The 15,052-nt window shown below is 38.6% G+C and overlaps 1 protein-coding gene across 1 annotated transcript in view; it reads right to left on the bottom strand.

The window, feature by feature from the left end:
* Nucleotides 1-15,052, bottom strand: part of SLC30A7 (solute carrier family 30 member 7) — an 85,981-nt gene that overhangs the window by 5,520 nt on the left and 65,409 nt on the right. Inside the window, exons 9-10 of the mRNA XM_086717693.1 lie at nucleotides 11,118-11,208; nucleotides 3,740-3,889 (exon numbers count right to left, since the gene is read on the bottom strand). Coding sequence (XP_086573819.1) covers nucleotides 3,740-3,889; nucleotides 11,118-11,208 — 241 coding nt within the window. The remainder of the gene's footprint in view (nucleotides 1-3,739; nucleotides 3,890-11,117; nucleotides 11,209-15,052) is intronic.

Raw genomic sequence — 15,052 nt, 5'->3', positions numbered from 1 at the left:
TATTTCTAACAAAACCGTATATTAAAAAAATTAACAGATGATATCAGCAAGTTTTAAAGAAACATAAAATGTTAAATTGCCGTCTTAATCCAGTATCCTTTCTCTTCCTGTTCATACACCAAATATAAAAAATAAGTTTTCTATCTCCTCAATTGCCAAATGATAACTCATTTTTTAAAAGTTAGTGCAGGGGAGAATGGGAGAGAGAACTTTTTTTATGCCAACAGAAAACCTTGTAGTTTAAAAATCGTATTATCCCTTAACTAAAAATCCCTAAGGAATCTAAGTTCACCAATTCACTTGTTTTACTCTCTCTTCATGCACAACAAGCCAACTCCTTTGGCCATTAAAGATTAATTGATAACCAAGGAAAATGAGAATAAAAAGGACATGCCTAATATACAGTTCTAAAGAGTCATGAAGCTTACAGTTTTATCACCAGAATGGAAAATTATAATTCGCAGACTGATGTTGGTCCTTTCAGTTTAAGGTTACTTCATATACAGTTTAGCAAGAACAACTTACTAACCAAAAACTATTACTTAAATTCTGATTTAAGATCAGCTGTAAGAAAAACACCTGAAAATGTCATAAAACCAAAAAGTGTAACTTATTATTGAGAAGATCCTTCTCAGTCTTTTGGAACTTCAATTTCTGCTATGTCAGAACCAAAACAATGATCACCAAACAACTGTAAAATAATTAAAGGATGGGATGAAACATCAGTAGGGTGACCCCCGCTCCCCTCTAGAAAAAACGTGTTGAACCATCTTCACTGCAAATCCCTGGTGTTTGCTGAGCGTGGAAGAGGGTGGCTTGACCCTGGCTGATGAAAAGGCTTAAAATATTTTTCAGAGCTTAAAAATTTCAAAACCCAAATATAGTCTCCAAAACCAAAGAAGCAGCTGAATAAACTTTCAGCTTCAGCCATTTGAAAAGCCAAGATTTCCAGGGTTACCAGAAGAACGTCCTCCACCTACTTCAGTTACAACTTCAGCAGTTCCTAAGCACAGACACAGCTGCTTATGCATTTCTAAACCTAGAAGTGGCATTTCCTTTGCAGAGGGAAAACCGTGACTAAGCGCCCAAGTCACAGAAGAGTACAGTGTGTCCTACAGGTCAACAGAGGCTCATACAATGGGGGTGGAAGGACATGGTAGAACCAGAAGAAAAAGGTAAAGGAGAGAATGATGATCTAGAAATAACGGGGGAAGAGCAAAGTTATTGCTAGCCACATTCTCCTTTAGCCTCTAACACAGGAAGGAGGTGGGAGAAGGATTCAGACGTACTGTGAAGGTCTTGCACACTTCATTATGACATGAAAGTCATAATCATACAGACTTATTATAGTGTCTGTTAAGAAAAGACACGTAGTTCTTCAGATCCCAGAGTAAGTGGTACCAGCAGACTGTTTTATACTAGAGTAAGTCTTGCTGTTGCCTATACATAAAATTATTTCATTACTTATCCCCCAAGGAACATTAACATACATTTTTCATTATTAGAGAAGAGAAATCATTTCATTTTTTTTCCTATTTTTTTTGAGATGTCATTTAATTTGTACTAAGGTCCTGAACTTAACTAAACTGCATATTATGTTCTGTTGTCCATGTCTGAAGATAACGATGTTTCTCTCCCTCTCTTCCTTTTTCTCTCCCTCTTTCCCTTTCTGTGTGTGTGTGTGTGTGTGTGTGTGTGTGTGTGTGTGTCTGTATATATCATGACTGTATTTTTGTGTTGTGGTTAAAAAGACCAATGAGAACCCAAGCATACTTTTTCCATACTTAGCATATGTAAAGACAGTTTTGTTCAAATACAATTTTAAGAATTTGTTTATTCAACAAATTTATTATACATGTACATTTTTCTAAGTATTGGGAATGCAAAATCATGATGTCTGGAAGGAACCTGCAGATAAATATGTGTTATCACAGGATAAAGTAATGCTGCTTGGAGGGGTTTTTAGGCTTCAGAGGGAAAGGAACAATTGAAATGGACCTTTAGATCAGAGTACAATTTGTCCCACACAGGAAAGTAAATAGTCTGGAGGGATATGAAGTACATGGGAATGAAGAACAGGAGGCTTGAAAACTGAATTGGGCTGTGCTGAAGTTTGGGTTTTATCCTGGTGGCAATGAGGAGTCTCTAAAGTTTTTATTTTTTAACTTTTTTATTTTGAAAAACTTTAAGATCAAAAGAATATTATGATAAATAACTATCTACCCATCGCCTACATTCTGCCACATTTCCTTTATTTCTCTAAAAGGAATCTTTTCACTTTTGCTGAACCATTTGAAAATCAGACATCCTGATCCTTTGCCACTAAATCCTTCAGCATGTATCTGCTCAGAATGGGAACTTTCTTTGATAACCACAATATCATTATCACACCCAAGAAATCCAACACCTACACAATTATTATGAACTATTATGCAGTCCATATTCGAATTTCCCAATCACCCAATAATTTCCTCTGTGCCTGTTTTTTTATTTCCAATCCAAGATTCAACCAAGGATTATGCATTGCATTTAATTGTGAAGTCTCGGGGCGCCTGGGTGGCGCAGTCGGTTAAGCGTCCGACTTCAGCCAGGTCACGATCTCGCGGTCCGTGAGTTCGAGCCCCGCGTCAGGCTCTGGGTTGATGGCTCGGAGCCTGGAGCCTGTTTCCGATTCTGTGTCTCCCTCTCTCTCTGCCCCTCCCCCGTTCATGCTCTGTCTCTCTCTTTCCCAAAAAAAATAAATAAACGTTGAAAAAAAAAATTAAAAAAAAAAAAATTGTGAAGTCTCTAATCTAGCATAATCCCCTAGTGGTTATTTTCCCCCTTTCTTGACACTGACAGTTGGTAACAATGCAGGCTAACAGTCTTGTAGAAGTTTCTACAAGCTGGGATTGTCTGATTGTTTGCTAGTGATTAGATTCACGTTAACCATCTCTGGCAAGAATACCACACAGGTGGTGTTATATGCTTCTCACTGCTTCACACCAGGAGGCATGTGCCAGTTTTAAAGCACACAGTTTCAAGGCATGGAAACAGTTCCTCACTAGATCTATGTGCTAATTAATTTTGGCAGCAGTGTCAACATCTAGATAATTTTGCCAAACGTTTCCAGCAAACTGGAGTGAGAGAAGAATTTCTATTTTCTCACTCTCTCCTTAGATGTTCTTATTCTCCCAATAGATAAGAGAAGAACACAGTAATCACTCCTCCAATGGTTATTGGTCACATGACTATGTCAACCCACGATGGCTTAAGCATTAATGTAATGAAATAATTTGGTTGCAGGCATGCATTGACTAATTTATGAACCCAAACACAACAGCATATTAAGCTTTTACATCAACACAGAACTATGGCTTTGCTATCATACAAAACTGCTAACACAGTCTACTTTTAGCTAAAGCCACTGACAAGGCATTATTCTTATTCCAAATGCTATTTTAGTTCCTGGCTTTAAAAAGCATTTAATATGCCTTGTAAGGAGTATACAATAAAGGAGGATCTACTTTTTCTTAAAAGAATTCAAATTAGTGCAATAATGAGTAAATAGGAATATCTTCCTTAAGAGTATTAACTAAAATTAGAATCCCAAATTTGACAGTATGAGTGAAAAAAGTATCTTTATACTTTCCTCATAGGATAGGATAGATATAAGTATTTACTCTGTTAAATAGTAAATATTTTTTAAGCTAGTAGATAAATTCAAAGATCCTTAAGAAGTTAATAAAAGAAGTCATACCTGAGTAAAAATGTTATGTGTTTGGCTTAAAATCCACCTGGCATCGGCATCAGGTGCTACTACTAATTTCAAGGTCCCAACGTAAACATCAGAACATAAGGTCCAGAAGTGCTGTTCTTGTAAACTGTAAACTCCTTGTAACTGCTGCACCTGAAATATAAAGGACAGATATTAGCACCGTAATCAAGCACAAGGGCCCCCTTATTTTATTATGTATGTTATTTAATTATTATTATATGCAACAGTTCAGTAAACTCTTACTTAAATTATTAACCATAATATTATCATATTATTACGTGGCATTGCAGTAAACATGGATTCTATTCTCTGGTTCAAAAACGGCGTTGGAGTGGGGTGCTTGGGTGGCTCAGTTGTTAAAGGTCCGACTTTGGCTCAGGTCATGATTTCACAGTTCGTGGGTTCGAACCCCACGTCGGGCTCTGTGTTGACAGCTCAGAGCCTGGAGCCTGCTTTGGATTCTGTGTCTCCCTCTGTCTCTATCCCTCCCCTGCTCACACTCTGTCTCTGACTCTCTCAATAATAAATAAACATTAAAAATAATGTAAAAAGGGGCTGGAGATATTTGAATTAACTAGCAAATACCTATTGGGTACTCATTATGTGCTGTGGCAGGTGTTTGGGAAATATGAATGAAGCCCTATCAAAATATGTAGGGTATAGCTAACAGAGCACCTAGATGGAAATTTTCACTTTTCAAATACATTGATCAGAGAACACAAATGAGCTAAGAAACTAGAACAACAAAGTGAACTCCACGAAATTGGAAGGAAGGAAATAAAGGACAGAAATTAATGAACCAGAGATTTAGAAACTGTTAGAATTCACAATATCAAAAGAGTAGCTCTTTGAAAGATTAGTGAAGTAGAGAAGTCAGTATTTCTTAAAGGGGGCATATTTTGGACAGGACAGTTCTTCACTGTGCCAGAAACTACAAGACCTTTGCATCCCCAAGTCCCCAAGGAGCTAAATGCCAACACAAACCCTTCTCTGAATCATGTGATAACAAAAAAGAGAGAGAAGTCGCTAAGTTTTTCCAATGGCTCCTTAAGGTTGTCCTTAAGCTGACAACCATTGGGAAGACAACCTCTGATGGAGGTTTAAAAAAAAAAAAAGAAAAAAAAAAAAAAAGAATGAAAAGGGAAACCAACTACACACAACAGATTTTAAAAGTTGAATCCAAACACTTCTCACCATCTCCACTGCTATCAGCCTAGCTGAAGACAGCATTATCTCAAGTCTGGATTATATCTCAAATATATCTCAAGTATACATCAAGTATTATTATCTCAAGTATAATTATAATAATAATAAAATATTTTAATAACTGCTCTATTTCTATTCTTGCACCTCTTCCATCTATTCTCATCACAGTAGCCCGAGTGCGATCCTGTTAGTTTGGGTCAGATGCTGCCACTTGCCTGTTCAAAATCCTCCAAGGACTTCCCATCTTACACTGAACAAAAACCAATGTTTTCACGATGACTTACACGGACCCGTGTCACATGGCCCCCCCTTTACCTGACCACCTCATCTCCTATTGCCCTGGCCTTGCTCCTTCTTCCCCAGCTAAACCAGCATCCTCACCACTGGCTGAAAAGTCTGGCACACTCCCGCCTCCGGGTATTTGCTGTTCCCTCTGACTGCAGTGTACCTCCCTTCCTGATTTCTACTCACTCGACTATGTGTGGGTTTTTAGGCAAATGTCATCTCAGTAAGTTACTGTAACTCTGTGCTCTGGGTCTTCTGTTACTTTATCTAAAAAAATGTTTTCACTTTCATGTTTCTCTGCTTTTTTTTTTTTTTTTTTACTTTTTAGAGCATATTGTCACATATTGCATTACTCCTTTATATTATTTATAATTTTTATTGCCTGTCTCTCCAGGAGAACTTAAGCTCAATAAGAGCAGGGATGTATTTTTGTTTTTTTTATGTTTTGTATCCTTAGCACCTAAAAACAATTCCTGCCCCAAGTAAGTTGCTCAGTAAATTGTGTGTGTGTCTATGTGTGTGTATAATATATATACATAAACACACACAAAATAAAAACATGATTTTGAAAACCTAAACAAAATGGATACGTTTTTGGAAATACAGAAAATGCTGTAATATGAGAAAAAAAGTAAATGTGGGAAAGGACCATTAAAAATTGAATATGTAGGGGTTAATATACAAAATATAAAAATAACTCCTACAACTCAATAGCAAAAAACCAAACTCTCTGATTAAAAAATGGACAGGGGTGCCTGAGTGGCTCAGTCAGTTAAGCATCCGGCTTTGGCTCTGGTCATGATCTTGCAGTTCGTGAGTTCAAGCCCCATGTTGGACTCTGTGCTGACAGCTCAGAGCCTGAAGCCTGCTTCGGATTCTGTGTCTCCCTCTCTCTCTGCCCCTTCCCCACTCATGCTCTGTCTCTCCCTCAAAAATAAATAAACGTTAAAAAAAAAATGGACAGAGGATTAGAATAGACATTTTTCCAGAGAAGACATACAGATGACCAACAGATAGGTAAAAAGGAGTTCAACTCATTAATCACTAGGGAAATGCAAATCAAAACCACAATGAATTACCACCTTACACCTGTTAGAATGCCTATTACCAAAAAGACAAGATCCTTTTCAATTCTGAGATTCTCTGATTTTTAAGTAATCCATTTGGGATGTTAATTAAGAAAAAGTGGAACTTAGATCTATCAAAAACATTCATTTTTATCAGAATTTGATGAACGTAGGCATTATTTTCTATAAACTCCAAGACAGTTGGTAGGAAATTTGAGACACTACCCACCATGCCCTTTTTAAAAACTGCTTTTACTGGGAAAAGAGGTCAAGGTGGACTTTTTCTTCCTCTTTCAGGACTCTGATGATGTAGTGGCTAGAACCTGATTATCACCCTACATTTTTCTAAATGGCATCCTCAGGGGATATACTGTGAGTGAAATAACCAACTGAATAGATTTCTTCTACCTCTAAGAAAGCAAGTACTCTTGTAGTAAGACTAAGGAATGATTCCTAGAGAAACTGACTGTAACTCTCCTCACATTAAAAAATACGGGGAAACTGTAGTTACAGATGAAAATCTGTGTTGCTTTTCCTACTCTGATGGTGTGGTAGAACAGAAAGGGCATGAGCTTTGGAGTCAGATGGATAAGGAGTAGAATGCTGGTTCAGCCACTAGCATTTGTGACCTTGGATGAGTTAAATTCTCCGAGCCTCAATTTTACCTATGCAAAGGACGATAAAACTTACCCTGTATAAATATGGTGAAGACCAGAAACAATATATGTAAAATACTTAGTACAGGAACCAGCTTTATAGTAAACAGTCAATAAATTGCTCCCTTCTCTTAATTATTCATAATTAGTCATAATTATGATGACTATCCTACCTTACAATCATAACCACAAATGTCAAAATGGGCAACACTTCACCTTCCCTCCTTCAAAAAAAACCCCCTTTTACACCTTCTTCTTTTTTCCTCTGGCTTTCTAAGCTTTTTTGTTTGATTACACTGCCTTATAAATCATAAAGAAAATAAAAGTACATAGAAAATCCCTTATCCTATACCACCAAATCCACCAGTTGACCCTCATCTATGTCAGCACATTTTTTTTTAAATTTTATTTATTTTGAGAAAGAGAAAGACAACATACGAGCAGGGGAGGGGCAGAGAGAGAGAATCCCAAGCAGGCCCCACACTGCCAGGGCAGAGCCCGACACGGGGCTTGAACCCAGGAACCATGAGATCATGACCTGAGCCAAAGTCAATGCTTAACTGACTGAACCCTATGTCAGCACTTTCTGGCCCCCCCTCCAGGGATACAGTACCCCTGGCTTCCTTCTACACCGAATTCCCCCATAGGGCTTTCAGTTCTATCCTTTTTCTTCTTAAGAACTTCATTCTTTCAATAACCACCTTTACTACCATACCATCGATTTCTTCCTCTAGGATGGCCCATTCCTATCAATAACAAACATGCTCCTGAACTCCGCTGTGTAATACAGAAATAACTACACACATGTGCCTGTTTAACTACATGAGAATTAAAATACATTAACAAAGTCAGTTGTGCTAGCCATACTTCAAGTGCTCAATAGCCACATGCTGTTTCTGATCTCTGTACTGGATGGTGCAGATTATACAATATTTCCATTACTGGGGAAAGTTCTATGGGACAGCACTGTTCTAAAATATCTTATTTTATTTTATTTTATTTTATTTTATTTTATTTTATTTTTTTCAACGTTTATGTTTTTGGGACAGAGAGAGACAGAGCATGAACGGGGGAGGGGCAGAGAGAGAGGGAGACACAGAATCGGAAACAGGCTCCAGGCTCCGAGCCATCAGCCCAGAGCCTGACGCGGGGCTCGAACTCCCGGACCGCGAGATCGTGACCTGGCTGAAGTCGGACGCTTAACCGACTGCGCCACCCAGGCGTCGCGGTCCGTGAGTTCGAGCCCCGCATTGGGCTCTGGGCTGATGGCTCAGAACCTGGAGCCTGTTTCCGATTCTGTGTCTCCCTCTCTCTCTGCCCCTCCCCCGTTCATGCTCTGTCTCTCTCTGTCCCAAAAAAATAAACGTTGAAAAAAAAAATTAAAAAAATAAATAAATAAATAAAAACTGATACTGCCTGATACTACATCCATACCAGGCTGTCACCTCATTTCTTTGCTCCTTTTAACAGCAGCACTTCTTCTTTTTTTTTACTTTTTAAATTTTTTTTTATTATTCTTTTTAAATTTGTATTTAGTTTATTTTTTTAATTTACATCCAAGTTAGTTAGCATATAGTGCAACAATGATTTCAGGAGTAGATTCCCTAGTGCTCCTTACCCATTTAGCCCATCCCCCCTCCCACAACCCCTCCAGCAACCCTCAGTTTGTTCTCCATATTTATGAGTCTCTTCTGTTATGTCCCCCTCTCTGTTTTTATATTATTTTTCTTTCCCTTCCCTTATGTTCATCTGTTTTGTCTCTTAAAGTCCTCATATGAGTGAAGTCATATGATTTTTGTCTTTCTCTAATTTCACTTAGCATAATACCCTCCAGTTCCATCCATGCAGCTGTAAATGGCAAGATTTCATTCTTTTTGATTGCAGAGTAATACTCCATTGTATATATATACCACATCTTCTTTATGCATTCATCCATCGATGGACATTTGGGCTCTTTTCATACTTTGGCTATTGTTGATAGTGCTGCTACAAACATTGGGTTTTACAGCAACACTTCTTAAATAGTCTTAGTTACTATCCCTAATTTCCCCAATTCATTTTCTCCTTAATCTACTCAAATCATGCTCTCCTCCCCAAACTCCTCTGAAACTGGTCTTATCAAGGTCATTAGCGATGTTCATGATGCCAGTCAATGGTAACTTCTCTGTTCCTACCCTGCTTGCCCCTCAGAAAGATTCAGGGCAGTTGATTACTGCTTCCTTCTTCAGTTCTGAGAGACTACACTCTTCTGGTTTTCCAGTTCCCTTACTAACCACTCCTTTTCCTGGCTTTCTACCGCCTGTGCTGTGAATCTGGAGGTGAGAGTAAAGGTAAAAAGAAGAGCGCTTAGGGGCGCCTGGGTGGCGCAGTCGGTTAAGCGTCCGACTTCAGCCAGGTCACGATCTCGCGGTCCGTGAGTTCGAGCCCCGCGTCGGGCTCTGGGCTGATGGCTCAGAACCTGGAGCCTGTTTCCGATTCTGTGTCTCCCTCTCTCTCTCTGCCCCTCCCCCGTTCATGCTCTGTCTCTCTCTGTCCCAAAAATAAATACACGTTGAAAAAAAAAAAATTTAAAAAAAAAAGAAGAGCGCTTAATTCTCCCAAGGTAATCTCATATAATCCTAATATTTCAAATATTCATATACTGATGTCTCAAAACTCTTTCTAGTCCTACCTAATCTGTCCCTGAACACCAGATCTGCATATCCAACCACTGCATTTATATTTCCCCTATACCAATAGTAGGTGCTTCAATTCTAACATATTCAGAATAGAACTCTTGATTTGGGGGATTTTCCATCCTCAAACCTACATCAATACAACATTAATCTTAACAAATGGTATCAGCATCTACCTAGCTGAGAGGCAATACTTTTTCTCCTCTCCACTTATAATCCATCTCTGAAAATGTATCCCAAATATGTCCTTACCTCCATCTTCACTGCTACCTCTTTAGTCCTAGCCACTATTTCTCCCCACATAGATAACAACAGCCTCATCACTGGCTTTCTTTCTTTCATTCTCTCTAGAATTTGTTCTCCAGTAGCAAGCAGAATAATCTTTTAAAAACATAAGTTTTAGGGGCGCCTGGGTGGCGCAGTCGGTTAAGCGTCCGACTTCAGCCAGGTCACGATCTCGCGGTCCGGGAGTTCGAGCCCCGCGTCAGGCTCTGGGCTGATGGCTCGGAGCCTGGAGCCTGTTTCCGATTCTGTGTCTCCCTCTCTCTCTGCCCCTCCCCCGTTCATGCTCTGTCTCTGTCTGTCCCATAAATAAATAAAAACGTTGAAAAAAAATTAAAAAAAAAAAAAAAACAACATAAGTTTTAGGACACTGTACCTGCCTAAAAATTTTCTAATGCTTCCCACTGGATTAAAATTAAATCTAAACTTCTTGGTAAGACCAAAATCTCTGTATGATCTGGCCCCTACCATTCTCTGCAGCCTTTCCAGCCAGTCATCCCTTTGTTGATTACACTCCAGCCACAGTAGCCTTTTCTTCTGTTCCTCACAACTCAAAATTAGTTCCAGCCACAGAACTTCTGCGCTAAGCATAAACTGTTCCTTTGCCTGAAACCCTCTCCTCCACGATTTTCATAAGGCTGGCTCCTTCATGTCATCAAGGTTTCGATTTCCTTGAATATAATTTCCTTAGTGAATCTAAGGTAACCATCCATGTCTACCACATCACTTTCTTTTATTTCTATTATAGTAACGTCATGGATATTTTCTTACTTCTCAAGGTATTTAGTGCCTGTTTTTCCCCACTAGACCGTACACTCTTCGAGAACAGAGACACTGTCTGTCTTGCTTACTCTTATATCCTTAGTACCTTATTAGAATACCCGGCACAAAGTAGGAGCTCAAAAAATACAGGTTGAATAAATGCTTATATCATCTGCTATTCATACCTATATTTTAAAAGAACTGCTCAAATTCTAAAAGGGGACAAGTTCTACCACATTTTCCTTAGTAAAGTTCAGTATTTTCCAATGATTTTATTCTGGTTTGTGTAAATAGCATTCATGGTCAGCATTCAATCTTGAAGAAATACTAAATTATATACATATGCTACCCATATTTGTAAAAGTTAAAAACCCTAACAGCTTGGAAACAACATAAAATTTAATGGCTTGGAAGCTCTGAAACTTACCCTCTGATAGCACTGAGGCAGAGTATTTTCCAACACTGGAGGGGTTCTCTGCATTAATATGCCAACAGATTCTCTTAAAAGAGGAATAACGCTAAAGAAAAGGAAGAAAACATTTATTAAATCCATTCTGACAATCCCATTCTGCAAGAAAGTAATAATATACCTCCCTATACTAGAACATAGTAAGATTTATCAGAATAATATGAAGAAGAAAGAATCTAGTCATTGTTCTAAATTTGTCCTGTGATCGGTAAGTTATTATTAAAAATAAAAGAGCTAGATAAAGTGCACTAACATACGAAACACTGAACTATACTACTGAATAGTATTGAAGCATCAAAAATCTAAACATAGGAGTCATTCAACTGCTATTTAAAGCATTATTTCAATTGACCAGAATCTTCCAATGTAATCTATAAAATATACAATGGCCAACTGGTCCTTATTGTTTATCAAATATTACATGTATGTATCTGAATAGTATTGTAAGGAAAAATACAAAAAGTTAATATGGTATATTAGTCCGTTCATCCAATATTTTTACAGCCCAATTACATATCAATTATATATCTTTCATTACCAGTTATATATCTTTCATTATTTAAAAAATAGAAAGGAGGGGTGCCTGGGTGGCTCAGTTAAGCATCTGACTCTGGCTCAGGTCATGATCTCACAGTTCGTGAGTTTGAGCCCTGCGTCGGACTCTGTGTGACAGCTCGGAGCCTGGAGCCTGCTTCAGATCCCATGTCTCCCTCTCTGTTCCTCCCTTGCTCGCACTCTGTCTCTTTCTCAAAAAAAAAAAATAATAATAGTAATAATAATAAATAAATATAGATTTAAAAAATTTTTAAATAAAATAAAATAAAAAGTAGAGAAGCCTCCATATAACCACAGATCTAGTGCATCAGCACCTTTAGTGACAGGGTCTGAATGTCTGTGTGTATTGCTGTAGCCAGTCCTCCACCAGTATTTGGAAATCACTACTTAAGCTCTTTGGATGGTTAAATGTCCACAAAACAACTAACAGTACAATGATGAGGGTGACTCTACTGCAGTAGTTCTCTTAACTATCTAGACATCAAATTCACCTTAGAGTCTTATTTGTTTTCATTTCTGACAGATTAAATCAGAATCTTTGAAGGGAAGTCAAGGCATCTGTTCTCATTTGTTTACTATTTTTAAAAGTTTTTATTTATTTATCTTGAGGCGGGGAGAGAGAGAGAGAGAGAGCACAAAGAGGGGAGGGGCAGAAAGAAGAGAGAGGAGAATCCCAAGTAGGCTCCATGCTGTCAGTGCAGAGCCCAATACGGAGCTCAAACTCACAAACTGTGAGATCATGAGCTGAGTCGATACCAAGAGGTGGACACTCAACCAACTGAGCCACCCAGGTATTCCACGGCATATGTTTTTAAAAATCTCTCCACAGGGGCGCCTGGGTGGCTCAGTCGGTTAAGCGTCCGACTTCAGCTCAGGTCACGATCTCGCGGTCCGTGAGTTCGAGCCCCGCGTCGGGCTCTGGGCTGATGGCTCAGAGCCTGGAGCCTGCTTCCGATTCTGTGTCTCCCTCTCTCTCTGCCCCTCCCCCGTTCATGCTCTGTCTCTCTCTGTCTCAAAAATAAATAAACATTAAAAAAAAAAAAATTAAAAAAAAAAAAAAAGCTCTCCACAGGATTCCAGTGGGTCAGGGTGGCCAGGCACAGCTCTACTGCTTGAAGCAGACTGAGAGAGGAGGTCAGAAAAAGCTTCACTGCACTAATAACTTAAGCCAGTGCTCTCTTTTAAATGTGGACAATCTCAAAATTTCCAAAGTAAAATCCCTTCTAGTTACAGCTGTAGGAGACAGAGACAAAAGAAACATATATTTCAAGATAGGCAGAAGTTGAAATGTACCTTAAATATTAGTGATATTTCTTTTTTTTTTTTTTTTTTAAGTTTTGTTTTCATTTAAGTAATCTCTACATCTGATGTGGTGCTTGAATTCACAACTCCAAAATCAAGAGTCATGTACTCCTCTGACTGAGCCAGCCAGGCACCCCCCAAAATTAGTGATGTTTCTGACAGGTGGAAAGGAAGAGGAGACATTCAAAGAACAAAGACAATGAGAACAGAGAGGATGCTTGTCTTCCTCACAATTCCCAAGGAGGCCTAGTAAAGTGCTGGTTCCAAAGTCAGCCCACAACAAATACTTGTTGGTTAAATCAATGATAGATAAGCAAATATTAGATGTTTTAGAATCTAGATTAAAGATAGGAAATGGGCAGAAGGAAGCAATTACGAGACTGTTCCCACACGTTAAGTGCACAGTGATAAGTACTTGGATAATGAAAGTAAGATAGGAACAGAGATAACTAGGAAAATTAAACAGATATGGAGAGAAATAACTGGTGTCTAACTGGATGTAGTGAAGAAACAGTGAAGTGACACCAAGGACAAGTCCAAAAGACAAAAAGCATGGAGGGAATGGCAGTAGTGAAGATGAAAACTCAGTGTAGACAGGAGGTTAAGTCACATTCAAGTGAAAATATTCTTTAGTCAGATGAAGAGCTAAGTACGAATAATTAGATGCCACCTTTAATTCCTTCTTCTCCCTTTAAACCCCCATGCTCTAAATCACTAAGTTCTCAAGATTTAACATCCTAAATCTCTCTTGCCTCCATCCTTGTCATTCTACTACACTTGTCTACAATAATCTCTACATCTTCACTTGGATTATTATAATCACCTCCTAGTGGGCCATTTTTGCCTCTAGTCTTACTTCAAGTCCATTGTGATAAGCAGCTTCGAAGATGGATCCCAATGGCCCATGCCCCCCTACTATTCATGTTCTTGTGCAATCCCCTACTCTTGAGTGTGGGCTGGACCTAGTGACTTTAATACAGCACAGCAAAAGTGGGACATGGCACTTCTAAAATCAGGTTAAAAGACTCTGGCTTCCATCTTGTTCACCCTGCTCTCTTACGCTCTCACTTTGCTCACAGCTGTCATGTTGTGACCTGTTCTAAGGAAAAGCCCAAGTGACAAGCAACTGAGGGATGCCTCCTTGGAGGAACTGAGACCCTCAGTCCAATAGTCCAAAAGGAACTCAGTACTTTCAACAACCACTTCAGTGAGCTTAGAAGTGGATTCTCCCCCAAATGAACCTTAGAATGACTGTAGCCCTGGCTGACACCTTGACTGCCATCTTGTGAGTGACTCTGAGCCAAGGATCCTCACTGACTATGACCAGGTTCCTGAACCAAAACTATAAGATAATGCCCATTATTTTAGCTACTAGGTTTTTTTTATTTGTTATGCATTCTTAGATAACTAATATAACCATTCTTTTTAAAACTATTAGACTAATCTATCTAAAATCAGTATCTGACCCTATTATCCCTTCCCCATTAAAAAAAAAAAAAAATCCCTTAAAAGCTCCCCACTGCCTAGGGGATTAAATGTAAGCTCTTCAACATGGTATATTTTTGGATCTGCCCTGCCTAGCTTCACATCCTATCAATCCTTGCTTCACATTTTAAGCCCTCAAACCAAACATCCTTGCACTTTACTTTTAGCTGTTTCTTCTTTTCATGCTTACTCATGCTGTCACTTCTGCCTAGAATGTCCCTAAATTGCCTTGTAGTCTGGCTTTTATTCCTTCTCTAAAATCTCAAGTGTCACCCCTTCTAGGGTATATTTCCTGATCCCAAACTGTTCTTCTCTCAACTGTACGAAATGTCCTTTCTGTGCTCCTTAAAAAAAAAAAAAAAAAAAAATCTGCGCTACCTATGGCAATGTTAGAACAACTAGAAGTGGGGTTAAGGATTTTTACAGCAAAAGAATATTGGTTATTCCTTCATGTAACCTGAAGAGCAGTATCTGTTTCTATCTACTGTGCTGTTATTATTATACAGGTGAGGATGCCCTGGGTTTATAAAAAAGGCAAAGAAAAACATGTT

The sequence above is a fragment of the Puma concolor genome, chromosome C1 (genome assembly GCF_028749965.1).
Source record: "Puma concolor isolate L17-30 chromosome C1, mPumCon1.1.hap2, whole genome shotgun sequence".
Taxonomy (NCBI): domain Eukaryota; kingdom Metazoa; phylum Chordata; class Mammalia; order Carnivora; family Felidae; genus Puma; species Puma concolor.
The sequence above is the reverse complement of the archived record's forward strand: the minus strand, read 5'-3'. Positions and strand labels throughout refer to the sequence as shown.